The following is a 15,055-nucleotide window of genomic DNA, read 5'->3' on the forward strand; positions in this document are numbered from 1 at the left end:
GCTGCGCTTGCTGTCAAACTTTGGCATCGAAGCTTTGGATGCTACGGCAGATCTTATGAAACCATCTCATTCCTTAGCATCGACGACTTTTTTAGATGCTTCAGTCACTAACTTGACGCAGCGTTCTACGGCTTGAGTATGACATGGAAATTTTTTTAAAGTTCCAATCCTCGGGCGTTTCACCAGCAGTGATTTTAGCCCAACCTTTATCATCAGAGACTCTCCGTAACAGTGGTGGTGGTGTAATTTCAGTGGTGTTCCAATCAATTAATTTAGTATAGTCAGTCGCATGAAAGTTGATTTTTGGAGGCCGAAAAACCCTAATTGTTTCTATTTTTGTAGCTAACATCCTTGCTTTGATTTATTCTTCGGAATCCTAATTTTCTTATGTGCTTCCTTTCATCAACTATCATCCTCAGTAGCAAATTTTCTGGGTGGGAAAAATGCATTTCTTTCGATTACAGGATCAACTACTTTAATAAAATTCTCTGGTAGAAATCTGATTGATTTAATGCCAAAACGTGTTCAAAACGTGTTCAGGTCAATCTGTTATGTATTTGCTGTTCTTTATTTTAAACCATACAAGCATGTATCATTGAATGAAGGATACTAACAATTTGTGTTCAACTGAAGGCGTTTCCACACTTACATACAGTCTCAAAACTCTGTTAGCTGTAGTCAACCATCGAGAGTGGGAAAGTGGACCCGGTTCTCGAACAGGTAGGTCCACAGGGCAGTTGCCTGACCTTATTGCATAACTTGTGTCTAGATCTTTACTCAAAAGATTGCGATTAATATCTGGTATTTTACAATCAACAGTTACAGGGTTTGAAATAAATGCCGTAACAGCAACTCGTTGAAATGCAAAAGGCGTATTGCCCACTGCTGGGGTATTTTTACGATCACACCATTTTTCCAACCTGTGTTAGTAACGGTACTATCACACCCCATTACTTCAAGTAACATTCATTGCGTCAAGTCACCCCATTACGTCAAGTTTGACAGCAAGCGCAGTTTCAACGTACCCACTCAGAAATAGTGAGTAAAAATCTCTTTCTAAAATAAAAATTTCATTTAATTTTTTGACATTGTTTGGCTACAATTTCGTTTCTTTTTTGTTTTAATTAAACATGTTATTAAAATTATAATTTATTTTATTTATATCGTTTATAACTTTAAACACATTATAATAATTATATTCCAATTAAATGGAGTGTAAAGTAAAAGGACAAAAAATGGATTGAGCTATTAACACCCAACACAACATACTAGACCACACCTTTTTAAGGTGCTAATATGTGAATTTTACCAATTTTTGAATATATTGCGCTACCGCAAATTAAAAAATATTGCCTGTTTCAAATTTATTTCCTATTTTTTAAACTACATATTAAATAAACAATTTCACTATAGCACGTTCATATATTATTGGCTAAAGATTGTAAAAATAATTAAAAAATGTCTTGATTACTGAAAAAACTAAATTTTTAGGAATGATGCGATGCGCTAGCTAGGGGTTCAATATTATAACTTTATTTTACTTTGCATTTTACTTATTTACCCCAAAGGCAAGTTTTCCGCGGTATAGCGATTAAAAAATGAAACATTTTTTTTTTTTTCGACCCACCCTACTATCCGCAGTTGTGTCATTGTGCATTTGAAACAAGCACTAAAATAGCGCGTATTTCAAAAACTAGTCAACTACCCTGTTGTGGCTCAGCTCAGTAAATGGTGAGGACCAATTAGTCCGAAACATGTGTATATAGTTGCCCAGAAATACAGGGTGTTTGGTAAAGAATGGCCCATAGCTTAACTTTAGATTCCTGAGAATAAAACAGATGGATTTAAGCTAACTTACCTTAGTAAAAAAGTTGATAACAGAAATACAGGGTGTCAAAGTTAAAAATTTTTCAACGAAAACTTTTCGTTTATAAATTCGTAAAAGTGTGTGATATTGTGTTGCCGCTCCTGAAATATCTAGAGGCCACCTAGCGATGTATTCCTATGTAGTTTTGTCTTCTGAATCCAAATCTGAAAACGGCATTTCGTTATCCCTAACCATCTTCGAGATATCCAACCTCAAATTCGTCATTGTGACGTCACAAGCCTCCTTTAAATTGTCATTTTCTTCCGACATAGAAACGCCAACTCTACTTTGTTTTCGTTCGACGCAACTGTGTGTGCGTGTTTTGTGTTTTATTGGCACTGGTTTTCACAACCAACTGGCCAGTCAATTTCATAATTGTTTTTTAGGCTATAACTTATCACTAACTCAGGGGAGTAATGTGTAGTGTGTGTGTTGAGTAAGTGTCTTGTTACTTTGCAAAGTCGACGTCATTGTCTTTGCAAAGAGACGCTAATTGCATCCGAACGTCTGCGGTCCCTCCGGTGAATACCGATCCCACAAGGACAGAAACTATTTTCATTTTTTACTTTATAATAAACGAAAAATTTCTGACCCTGGTGAGATTCGAACTCACGGCCTTTTCGGATTTTTCGATCCATAGGCAGGCGCTCTTACCACTGAGCCACGGAGGGGGGTGTTCGACGCAACTAAACGTCAACATAAAATTGAAATGTCAGATAAACAAATTTTATTTATTTATGTTAATGTAGTGTTAAATTACACTTCACTATTTTCAAGGAAAACGGTTTATTTTGTATTTATTTATTTTTATTAGATATCAAATCTATATTATACGAGGTATGTCAAAAAATATGAATTTCGCTCGAGAGTAGAGTACCTTTATAGAGCACAATATTTAAATTAGGTCATAATTGCATATTAAAACATAGTATTTAATACTAGAGTGTAGGAAACAGAGGTTGAACCTTGCAAAATGGACACAAGTCCTGTTTTATTTTTTCGTTATATCAAGGGGTGTTTATTATAAGACTAACTTTTTCTGAAAAAATTTCGCTCCGGAACCCCCTTTTCACCCCTTTAAAGGGGGTAATTTGGGTTTTTGCGGAACGTAGCCCTTCCTGTACCTTTTACAAAAATTTTTTTTTATAGAAATATGAAGAGGACTATATTTTCTACGATTTATTTCACGACAGAATATCTCTATCATCCACCGTTTAGCGGGGGTGGGACCCCAAAAATGGCAAGTTTTTAAAAAAGATGTTTTAAAAAAATATATATTTTGCCCTAACTGTAACGGAAATTAGGAAGAAATCCTGCGGCAATTATTCACAAATAAGTGACTAATTTTTTGCTATAGGTTTCACTTAAGGGTAATTGCCCTATTTTTAATTACAGGATGTTACATTTTAAAAAACCCCTTTTTATATCATCTGAACCGTTTATGCTAGAGTAAAAAGACTTTCAGAGATTACCTATGTACTGGTGCTATTTATAAATTTGTATAATGTACTCCCATTTTTTCCCCGGAACCACCCAAAAAAAGAAGAATTATTAAATAAAGTGATTTTCTTGGAATCCTTCACACACAATGCCCTTTATTAATATGCTTCATATATCATTTTGTGCACGTTATTATTACCCATACATGGACATCAAAAGTGATTTCCTAGTGCAACCCCTGTAGCAAAAAAAAATAAAACGGGGGGTTGAATTTTTTTTTTGTTTTTTGCTTTTTGATCCATATATGGCTCATCAATAGTGCTTTTCAAAAATATATATTGTTATTGCAACATCCCTGCGGAAACTACCCCTATCCTTGACAATATACTGCAGAAACTACCCCTATCCCTTGGCGAGGATATCTTTACGATTTTCTCATTACCTATGCATTCTTTTTAAACAAAACTTATACAAGGTTAAAGACCACCATTTACTCTAAAAATTAGGTTCCATTCATTTTTTTCGTATAAGCAACCGTTACGGCACAGTGGCGCCGTAAACCTCATGTATGCTTTGGCGGGCTCCAGTTTTTGTTTTTTTTTTCTTCACCTGTTCGTTTTAATAATAAAGTTCTTATGTAAAATAAAACAACACAGTGTAACCTACAAATTATGACCTATGCAAATTTTACAATCTTTGCGCCCCAAAGCCACAGAGGTGGCCCAAAATCAATTTTTGCATATTTTCGCCACCAACACGCATTTTACTGCATTAATGCTGCTACCTTAATAGCACAATATTTACCCTTAAGTGGTCGCTAAGCAGTGGCGGATCCAGGGAGGGGTGATGGGGGTGATCACCTCCCCCCCTCTCAAACCAAGTGATATTATATCCAAATATTATAAATATATTCATTTATTTTTATAGAAATACTTATATTATATTATTATTTTTATAAGAATGGCGTACTTTTTATGCTTTAGCGACAGTGGAGGATCCAGCATCGTTAAGGGGGGGGGGTGCCAATTGGCTAAATCTCTATAAAAATAAAAGAATATTTTTATAATATTTGAATATATTATCACTTGGTTTGAGAGGGGGGGAGGTGATCACCCCCATCACCCCTCCCTGAATCCGCCACTGCTTAGCGACCACCTAAGGGTAAATATTGTGCTATTAAGGTAGCATTAATGCAATAAAATTCGTGTAGGTGACGAAAATATGCAAAAATTGATTTTGCGCCACCACTGTGGATTTGGGGCGCAAAGATTGTAAAATGTGCATAAGTCATAATTTGTAGGTTACACTGTGTTGCCTTATTTTACATAAGTACTTTATCAATAAAATTAACAGATGACGAAAAAAAACAAAAACTGGAGCCTGCCAAAGCATATATGAGGTTTACGGCGCCACTGTGCCGTAACCGTTGCTTATACGAAAAAAATGAATAGGACCTAATTTTTAGAGTAAATAGTGGTCTTTAACTTTGTACAAGTTTTGTTAAAAAATAATGCATAGGTAATGAGAAAATTGTAAAAATATGCTCATCAAGGGATAGGGGTAGTTTCTGCAGTATATTTTCAAGGATATGAGATGGATATATATATATGGGTGGTTTCCGCAGGGATGTTGCAATAACCATATATATTTTTGAAAAGCACTATTGATGAAGCATATGCCCATATGGATCAAAAAGCAAAAAAAAAAAAATTTCAACCCCCCATTTTATTTAATTTTTTTTGGCTAGAGAGGTTGCACTAGGAAATCGATTTTGGTGTCCATGCATGGGTAATAATAACGTGCACAAAATGATATATAAAGAATATTAATAAAGGGCATTGTGGGTGAAGGATTCCAAGAAAATCACTTTATTTATTAATTCTTCTTTTTTTTGGGGTATTTCCGGGGAAAAAATGGGGGTGCATTAAACAAATTTGTAAATAGCACCAGAACATGGGTAATGGCTGAAAGTCTTTTTACTCTAGCATAAACGGTTCAGATGGTATAAAAAGGGGTTTTTTAAATGAAACACCCTGTAATTAAAAAGAGGGCAATTACCCTTAAGTGAAACCTATACCAAAAAATCAATTATTTGTGAATAATTGCCGCAGGATTTCTTCTTAATTTCCGTTACAGTTAGGGAATAATATATTTTTTTTAAAAACACCTTTTTTAAAACTTATCAACTTTGGGGCGCCACCCCCGCTAAAGTGTGGACGATAGACAGATGCTGTCGGGAAATAAATCGTAGAAAATGTAGTCCTCTTCATATTTCTATAAAAGAAATTTTTTGTAAAAGGTACAGGAAGGGCTACGTTCCGCAAAAACCGCAAATTACCCCCTTTAAATGGGTGAAAAGGGGGTTCCGGGGCGAAATTTTTTCAGAAAAAGTTAGTCTAATAATAAGCACCCCTTGATATACCAGAAAAAAAAAATAAAATCGGACTTGTGTCCATTTTGCTAAGTTTAACCTTTGTTTCCTACACTACTAAACAACTTGTCATAATAGAAATTTTCCATATTATGAATTTAAATACGTAAATAAACAAAGTTTTCGTTATGATAATGCTCGCATTCTCAGCTTGTTTTATTTATTTTTGAATATTTTCTAATTGGCATGGGATAAGAAAATTTGGTGAGTGGGGGTTGCTAAATTCTCCACCAAAAATTATATATTACATTCAATTTTTTTATCCCCCACTCTACATAATATATAATTTTGAGACAAATACGCTATTTCCCTATTATTTTTACTTAAGAAAAGTATAGTACATTTAACTAAATAAACTCAACATTTTTCGAGATAAACGCATTTTAAATCTACATACGATGCAAAATTAAATTTTTTGCTTTTCCTTGTAGTTACTAAAAACAATTTGACATACCCTTGTCATATTTGGCAGCAAGTGTAGGTATTGTACACCCTAATAAATTATGTTAAACGTTTCTGGCTACTATCAGTGGCGTACGACGGGAGAAAGTGAATGTTTGATCCTTCCCAAATTCTACGCCACTGGCGGAATTGATATTTTAGTACAATTTTTCGATGTTCCAATACTTTCTCTATAAATAATATACTTCTCATTCGTAACGATAAAGTCATTAGTTCCCGAGATATTTGAAGATAAAAACGAAGAGACATAATACATTAATCAAAATAACTGTGCCGTTTTATTTTTATCTTTAGATATCTCGTAAACTGATGACTCTATCGTTATGAATGAAGTGTACATTATTAAATATTGTAAATTTTACATACCAAGTATGGGAAAATATAAAAATTATTATTGGAAATTAAAAAATTAGGAGCTACTAAACTAGAAAACTGATAACAACGAATTAGAAAGAAATGAAAAAAAGCAAATATGAAAAATAGCAACATGGAACGTAAGAATTGTAGTACAGAGCAAAGAAAAAGAGTTGGAAGAAGAATTTGTGGAAACAAAGCTAGACTGACTAGCAATAACAGAAACAAAAAAGAAAGGCAGTGGCACGGACAAAATATAAAATGGTAACAATTTTATCTACAGTGGAGTCACCGAAAATACCAGAGCAGCAGCAGGAGTAGGGTGTATAGTAATAAGAAGTTTTGTATTTATTTTTTCTCATAAACTAATCACTTTAAACATCAAGTGCTATACAATTTTGAAATCATTACAAAGAGGAGCATCCAAATATCAAATAAAAAGATGGTAGTAATTTAAAAAAAAATTAAGGAATGATACGGGGGGTGAGGGGGTGCCTTTCCCGACAAGCTTAAATATAGTATAATCAGCCCTATTCTGTAACTTTTAACAAATCGAATAGAAATGACAAAGTCGAATCGTAATTACTTGAAATCGGAATGTTTGATATCTATCGCGTCATTTTTGTGTTTGGATATTGGTATTCCGTAACTCATATCGTAATAAGTTTAAATCGAAATCTCTGACTTCTATTTTACGCCGTTCTGAGGTGGTGGCAACCTCGCATTAACCAGCGAAATTAGTGTTCTGTGACCTGTTTGTTCTGGATCTAAATTTGAAATATGACACCGTTGCCATATCCTCAATATTTTCATACTTTCTTCATACTATCCTCAAGTTTTGAAAAGTAAACAAAATATGTGTGTATATACTGGATGCAAAAAGCTCAAAAGAGGATAAATGGTTTTAAATTAAAGTTAATTAAAATTGATATAAAAAAGAAGATAAACTGATAAATAAAAAGATAAGTGAAGATAAGAGGTATAAATGCTTTTAAATCAAAGATATTTAAATTGATGTTATTAATAAATTATTATTAATAAATTATTTAAAATCGATATTACTAATAATATTCAATCTTTAAGATTCGATTCCAGCTGAAATAACTGCTAAACAACTTTTCCAAAATGGCATCTTTTCTATAATTTGTTCAGACTATGAGCGTTGACTGATAAATATACAAGTATACTGGTATAATATATTTATCAATTAACGCATAAGAAGTCTATCGTATGCTATTTTTGTGCATTATACCATTCATTGAAATTGTACAAGAAATAAGCGAACAAAATATGGCAACACTGTGAATGGGAAACGTTCAGATGTCAAATAGCAAATAAATAAGGTTAGGTCCAATTCGTACTCGTACAACATATCTAAATGAAATATATAATTCTCTAAACAAATAACACCACAGACTAAAAATTAAGCAGCTAAAAAAAGGTACAAATACTATAAATAATTATAAATAAGTACTAATCAATTATTTTTATATAATATGCGCAAAACAAAACAAAATGCGCTTGCGTCAACTACAATTCCGATAATCGAAATCTCATCTCGACAGGGTAAATGCTGTCGAAGTGATTTCTATTCACATTACGATTGTAGAGATTCCGAAGTAGTTATGGAATACGGATTTGGACTAATTCTATTCGACTTGGCCACTTCTATTTGATTTTAATGACTTCTATCATCGAAATAAGTTACAGAATAGGCATGAGTGTCTTCCCCTTCAAGTATTATTTGACGTGTTTTAACATTTTTTATAAAAATCAGTGGTTCAAAGGTTATTTAAGGTGGATAGTTTTATCTGAAGAGCACTGTATAGAAGGAGCTACAGTGCCTACACTTTCTGCTAAATATGTCACGGATATGTCAAATAGTTTTAAAGTATTATTTTTTGTTAAATAATTTATTCTTTATTTAAAATTTAAAGAATTATTATTTGTACCCGATTTTAAAATTATTTGACATATTTTTCTTATCCTATGATATTTGGCAGAAAGTGTAGGTACTGTTCACCCTACGAAATTAATTATGTTAAATAATCGTCTCTTGCTTCTACTAGAGGCGTACGACAGGTGATCGCGTACGACATATGAATGGTTGACCCTTCCCAAATTCTACACCACTGACGGAACTGCTATTTTAGCATAATTTTTAGATTCGCCAATACTTTGTATGTAAATAATGTACTCTTCATTCGTATGAAAAAACGATAACGAGAAACTCATTAGTAGAGCCCGGATTTCTAAGCATAATGCTTATGGTAAATAGTACAAGCAGGACTATTTTCTTTTTAAATAAGAACGAAATATGCAAAAATAAGTCATTTTGACAACCCTTTTTTATGCTTTTTTTGCTTTTTTTAAATTATTATGCTTTTTTTGAATTTTTGTGCTTATTTGATGCTTTTTATATATTATTATCATTTTTAGCATTTGCGAACAGCAGAAAGTTAATTTTGATCTGGGTAGTGCAATTGTGGACAATGATCTCCCATTAAATAAATTGCAAAATGAAAGTTTTAAATCATTTTTGGAAAAGTACCTACTATCGAAGACATTTGCCGGATGAAAGTACTCTGCGAAAAAATATGTTAATTGCATTTACAATAAATCCAGAAAAAAGTAAAAACACTAGTGGAAAACAATTACACCTGGTTTGCTGTGGACGAGACTACGTATATTTGTGGAAGATACGTCGCTAATTTAATCATAGGCGTACTTCACGAAGAAATCTTGACGAATGATTATTTAGTGCGCTCTAAAGAACTAGAAGCAACAAATAACAATACAATTCCAAGATTCGTAAATGACGCTTTAACAAATTTTTTTCTTCCCGAGGCTGTGCCCACCAACAAAATGGTATGCTTTTCGACGCTGAATCATATATGATCAAAACAGTATCAAATCTTAAAGTATTTTATCCAAATCTAATTCACTGTACGTGTCTAGCACACGGCCTGAATCGTGTTGCTGAGACTATACGGCTGCAATTTCCACTTGTTAATGAGTTGATAAAAAATGGAAAAAATCCATTAAAGCTCCTTTAAGGGTGCAACTTTTTAGAGACAGATTCCCTAACGCACTCCATTACAATCGGAACCAGTGTTAACTCGGTGGGGTAGATGGTTAGATGTAGCTTTATACTACGCCGAATATTTCGAAAATTTTAAAAGCTTCGTATTGGAACTTAAAGAGACTGCTAGCAAATCGATAAAATATTGTCAGGATGTTTTAGGTGAAACATAATTACAATACAATTTGCTTTTATCAAAAGCCACTTTTGTTCTGTGAGTAAAACAATAAAATATTTGGAGAAACAGCAAATGTCATTAGTTGAGTCGATCCAAAAAATAAACAGTTTTGAAAAAAAGATGGAAGGTATCCCTGGAAAAATTGGTCAGATAACAAAATTTAAAGATGTATTAACAAAAAACGAAGGATTTCAAAAGATGAAGAAAATATTTTCAGTTTTAAATTGAGAACACGTTAAAGATTTAAATATGGATCCGGCAGTAGTGGCAAAGTATAAGTATGCAACGATAACCAGTGTGGACGTTGAAAGAAGCTTTTAGATATACAAAAATGTTTTGAGTGATAGGTGCCGAAACTTTACGATGGAACATTTAAATGAGTAATTAGTTATTTCATGCTTTAAACAAAAATGATATATTTTCCTTCATCTAAAGCGTGTCGATAAAAATTAGGTTACAGCAATTATGTGGTTTTGTTTCAGTTATCTATTTTTTTGTGTTTTTTTTTTTATTTTTATTATTAAATTTATAATAAGTCTTTACCAGTTCTTAAGCTAAGCCTAGAGATAACTATATATTAGATTTTCTTAAAAAAATGGTTTGTCAAAATTTATATGCTTATTTTCATGCTTTTTTTTTGCTTATAATAAAATGCTTTTTTTCGTAAAATTGTTATGCTTTTTAAGCGCTTTTTTTGCGATTTTTTATGCTTTTAAATCCGAACTCTACTCATTAGTCTTCGAGACATTTGAAATTAACTCTGAAACGGCACAATTATCTTGATTAATGTATTATGCCACTTCGTTTTTAATTTCAAATACCTCGCGTATACCTATAATCTATTTATATTTATTTTAATTAATATATATATTTTTCAGATATTGTGAATTACATTATTGGTATTCTTCACTAAATTTTGTGGTCTCATATATGTCACCTGCTTCGATATGGCCCTCAACTTTAATTGGAATAATATTTGGACTAGTTTACATTAAAACTAAAAATGTTAATATAAAAGCATCAGTGGTAAATTTATTTACATTCATTTTATTTACATTCAGTTTAAAATAATTGTTGCTTTATATCTTAACATTAAAACTATTATTTTATATTGCATTTCAGGTAAGTTTTGATGTCATTTAATTTTTTTTATCCTCCCTTAACCCGAAGCATTTAGCACGAGAGCAGTTGGACATTTTTGTGCAAGTGTTTGAGGCAAGATAAAAATTGTTCAGTTAACTCTTGTAGCACAACAAATTTAACAACCATAAATATATACTTAAACAATATTATTAGGTCGTAGGCATGATACACCAAAATAAGCCCGGCGGGTGTATTTTCCTCACCAAAATAATTGTTTGCCTGCGTTTGGAAGGGTATGTCATAATCCCACAGGTATTTTCCTCACCCAAAACCGAAATGGTTCTTTCAGGTAGATTTTACTAAAAGCCATTCAAGGAAATTATTTATCTACTATAAAATTACAGTAGGTACCTATAATAATAATAAATAATTATAGTACTTTATTTTAGTCACAATTGGAATTTTGACAAAAATGGCATGTTAAATAGAAAGTAATCGCGGTAAACCATTACTGGTATTTGAAAATTTTATTTTTTATAAAATGAAAGTTTTAAAAGTGAAAAAGTGTTCCGGAGGTGTAATAAAACAACTTGTAGTGCGAAATTATTTACTATTGGTGCAAATTGGAAAAACCAGCAAAAATTATACGCCAAGAGCTTGCAGCTAATTTGCCTGAAACAATTACTACGATTGATGTCAGTTACATAAGAAAATATACAATAATGAGCACGCTAATAACCGACAAAATAGCTCAAATGATGGAAAGCAAAATACATTGCGCAACAAAAAGAGATGAAACTAGTGGAGGTGAAAATTATCGTTCTAAACCTATTAATTAACATTACATTACATAGTTTCCCACCTTTAGACGTCTGTGACAGGAGTATTCTATAAAAGTCTACTGTCACAGTGACAGTTGTCATACTCCTCTGATACGTCTAAAGGTGGGAAACTATGTAACTTAATGTTATTTTAGACGTTTATAACGATAATTTCCATCTCCACTAGTTTCAGAGAGAAACATACTTTATTGATACAATCTACCAAAAGGCCATCGGACGAAGTCTTTCAGCCTTACCAATAGTTTCATTTCTTTTTGTTCCGCAATGTATTATGTTTTCCATCTTTTGAGCTATTTTGCCGGTTATTAGCGCGCTCATCACTATATATATTTATCGACGAAAAATGATGCCTCGATGAAAAATGATGAAGGGGGAAAATTTTCTCTTTATAAACTGTGTCAGTAATATAAAAATGGTATACATTTTTATTTTTTTAAGATAATTGTATTTAGTTGTGAAACAAATGTAAAACTTTTAGCCACATTGAATTTTATACAGAGAGGGTAAAAATTATGGAATAAATTCATTTTCTCTAAAATGGACGATTTTGGAAAAAAATTCCGAAACAGGTCGATTTTTATTTTTCAATTAAAATTTTGTGGCACATATTTCGTACTAGTCACGATTGGTAGCTCATTTGAAAGGTAAAATAATTCTCTATTCAATAATATAAACATTAACATCATTATTTATGCAGGGTAACCAAAAAAATATTTTTTTAATTAAATTAATTGACGCAGAAAGAAAAATGTTGTTATGTAATTTATTTAACTCAAAATGCATTGTACTGCTGTCAGAGTAGGTAGTAGAAATTTTTACTTAAATTAAATCTCAAACAACCTCTCACCTACCTCTTGGCAGTTCGAACATTTAATTTAAGCGAAAAGCAATGTTTATTTGCCAAATAAACATTTTTTTTTCTATTCTCTGGCAGTAATATAATGTATTTTGAGTCAAATAAATTAGATACATTCTTCTTTTTGCGTCAATTAATTTAATCCAAGAATTATTTTTTGGCCACCCTATACAAATAATTATGTTAATGTTTATATTACTGAATAGAGAGTTAAACATATTTTCAAATGAGCTACCACACGACCCTTATTCCCATTTAAAAAAATTATCGACTACGTGATCCCGTTCAGATGGATAACGTCAGTAGTATGAAATATAGGCCAAAAATTTCGGCATTTTTCTCCAAAATCGTCCATTTTAGAGAAAATGAATTTATTCCATAATTTTGCCCCTCTTGTATGTATGTACCATTTCTTACTATACCACATATTATTTGCAATTAAGCACTAGTCTTGGGCTAAATTAATTTCTTTATTATACTGTTTACAGCCAAACAAAAACAGAAACTTACAGCCATTTTTTTATTTATTAAAATCAGAAATGTTTAAAGCTCTCAAAATTGAGTGTAATCCTAGTGATCCTAGTAAAATTTTTGTAGATTTTGAAAAGGCTATACATAATGCAATCATTCAAATGTGTCCGAACACTGAAATACATGGTTGTAGATTTCACCACACAAAAATCGATTTTTTTCAATAGATCGAACACTGTTTGAGCTTTCTTATTGAAAACGGCCATGTGACATTCTTATGAAAAAAACATCTGAAAAAAAAATTATAGTGAAATTTGTGTACCCCATAAAAATTTTATGGGGGTTTTGTTCCCTTAAATCCCCCCAAACTTTTGTGTACGTTCCAATTAAATTATCATTGTGGCACAATTAGTTAAACACAATGTTTTTAAAACTTTTTTGCCTCTTAGTACTTTTTCGAAAAGTTAGTTTTTTTTGAGATATTTTGAACACTTTTTTAAATCCACCACATATTTGTGTACTATTAAGTACGATTTTAGAGATTCGGTAATAATATGAAAATTTATTTATAAATTACAGTTTGAGGTATACTTTGAACCATATTAAAAAAGAAGCCACATCTCGATAAAAGGTGCCTTTTCTTAAAAATACTAAGAGGCAAAAAAGTTTTAAAAACACTGTGTTTAACTAATGGTACAGCAATAATAGTTTAATTGGAACGTACACAAACATTTGGAGGGTTTAAAGGCACAAAACCCCCATAAAATTTTTATGTTAACATATTAAAAAAGAAGCCGCATCTCGATTAAAACTGGTTTACCGAAAAAGTACTAAGAGGCAAAAAAGTTTTAAAAACATTGTGTTTAACTAATGGTACTACAAAAATAATTTAATTGGGACGCACATAAAAGTTTGGGGGGGTTTAAGGGAACAATACCCCCATAAATTTTTTATGGGGGAACAATACCCCCACAAATTTTAGTATAATTTCTTTTTAGGATGTTCATGCCATGAGAATGCCACATGTCCATTTTCATTAAAAAATCTCTAATAGTTTTCGATGTATCGGAAAAAATCAATTTTCATTTTGTAACTTCAAAGGGCTTTAACTTTTTTTGTGTGCATATTTTTACTAAGGTAAGTTAGGTTCAATCGAACTATTTTTGGTCCCAGAATATGCGATTTAATTTATAACCTGTAATTTTGTTACACCCTGTATATAAAACCAGAAGACGTATCAGATTGTTTTGTGTTTGATTTAATGTCATGCAAACCAGAAAATAAAATTTTAGATAGATATGTTGATTATTTAGTTGAAACTTATATAGACGAAAATGCTATATTCTCTCCATATTTGTGGACAGAGGCAAATTCTTCTGTTATTCTTATTACGAATGCTTGCGAATCTTTTCATTCGCATTTTAATTTATCGTTTTGTAATACGCATCCATCCATATATATTTTCTTTGAAAAAATTTAAGAATTTCAGGTAGTTACGTATGTTAAAATTTAAAGTTTGCATATTGCAAAAGCTATCAAACAAAGATAAACGAGTTAAACTGAAATTGAAAAATGTAGTAAATTTATTAATAAGATATCAGTCTAATCAAATGACTAGAATGGATTTTGTAAAGTGTCTGTCTTATTATAGTAAATATTAAAGAATAATTTATACGTCTTGCATATTATCTATATTATAAACTATTATTATAATGTTAAGAAATTAATGTCTTGTATTCGGATTTCGGATGCTTTCATAATAGAAATTCTTAAATTAAACCTATATTTTTATTTTATTACCTGATTGAGTTGGTGAGGAAAATACCTACCGGATTAATAGGAACCTTTAAATTTGGTGAGGAAAATACCTGTCGGATTATATGTTTTTACTGGTTGGTGAGGAATTTACCTCCGCCCAATAAGCCATACTTTGTGCTACATAACTTCTCGGAATGCCCCGGTAAGCTACAGTCTCAGAGTTTAAAGAGG

At 31.7% G+C, this 15,055-nt stretch overlaps 1 protein-coding gene across 4 annotated transcripts in view; it reads left to right on the forward strand.

The window, feature by feature from the left end:
• The window catches only part of LOC126884024 (O-acyltransferase like protein-like), a 190,726-nt gene that overhangs the window by 123,558 nt on the left and 52,113 nt on the right, over window positions 1-15,055 (forward strand). For all 4 annotated transcript variants that reach the window (XM_050649807.1, XM_050649808.1, XM_050649810.1 and 1 more), the window contains one exon: window positions 10,693-10,840. In XM_050649807.1, the coding sequence (XP_050505764.1) occupies window positions 10,693-10,840 (148 nt within the window). The remainder of the gene's footprint in view (window positions 1-10,692; window positions 10,841-15,055) is intronic.

Source organism: Diabrotica virgifera, chromosome 4 (assembly GCF_917563875.1).
Source record: "Diabrotica virgifera virgifera chromosome 4, PGI_DIABVI_V3a".
In the NCBI taxonomy this organism is placed as follows: Eukaryota; Metazoa; Arthropoda; class Insecta; order Coleoptera; family Chrysomelidae; genus Diabrotica; species Diabrotica virgifera.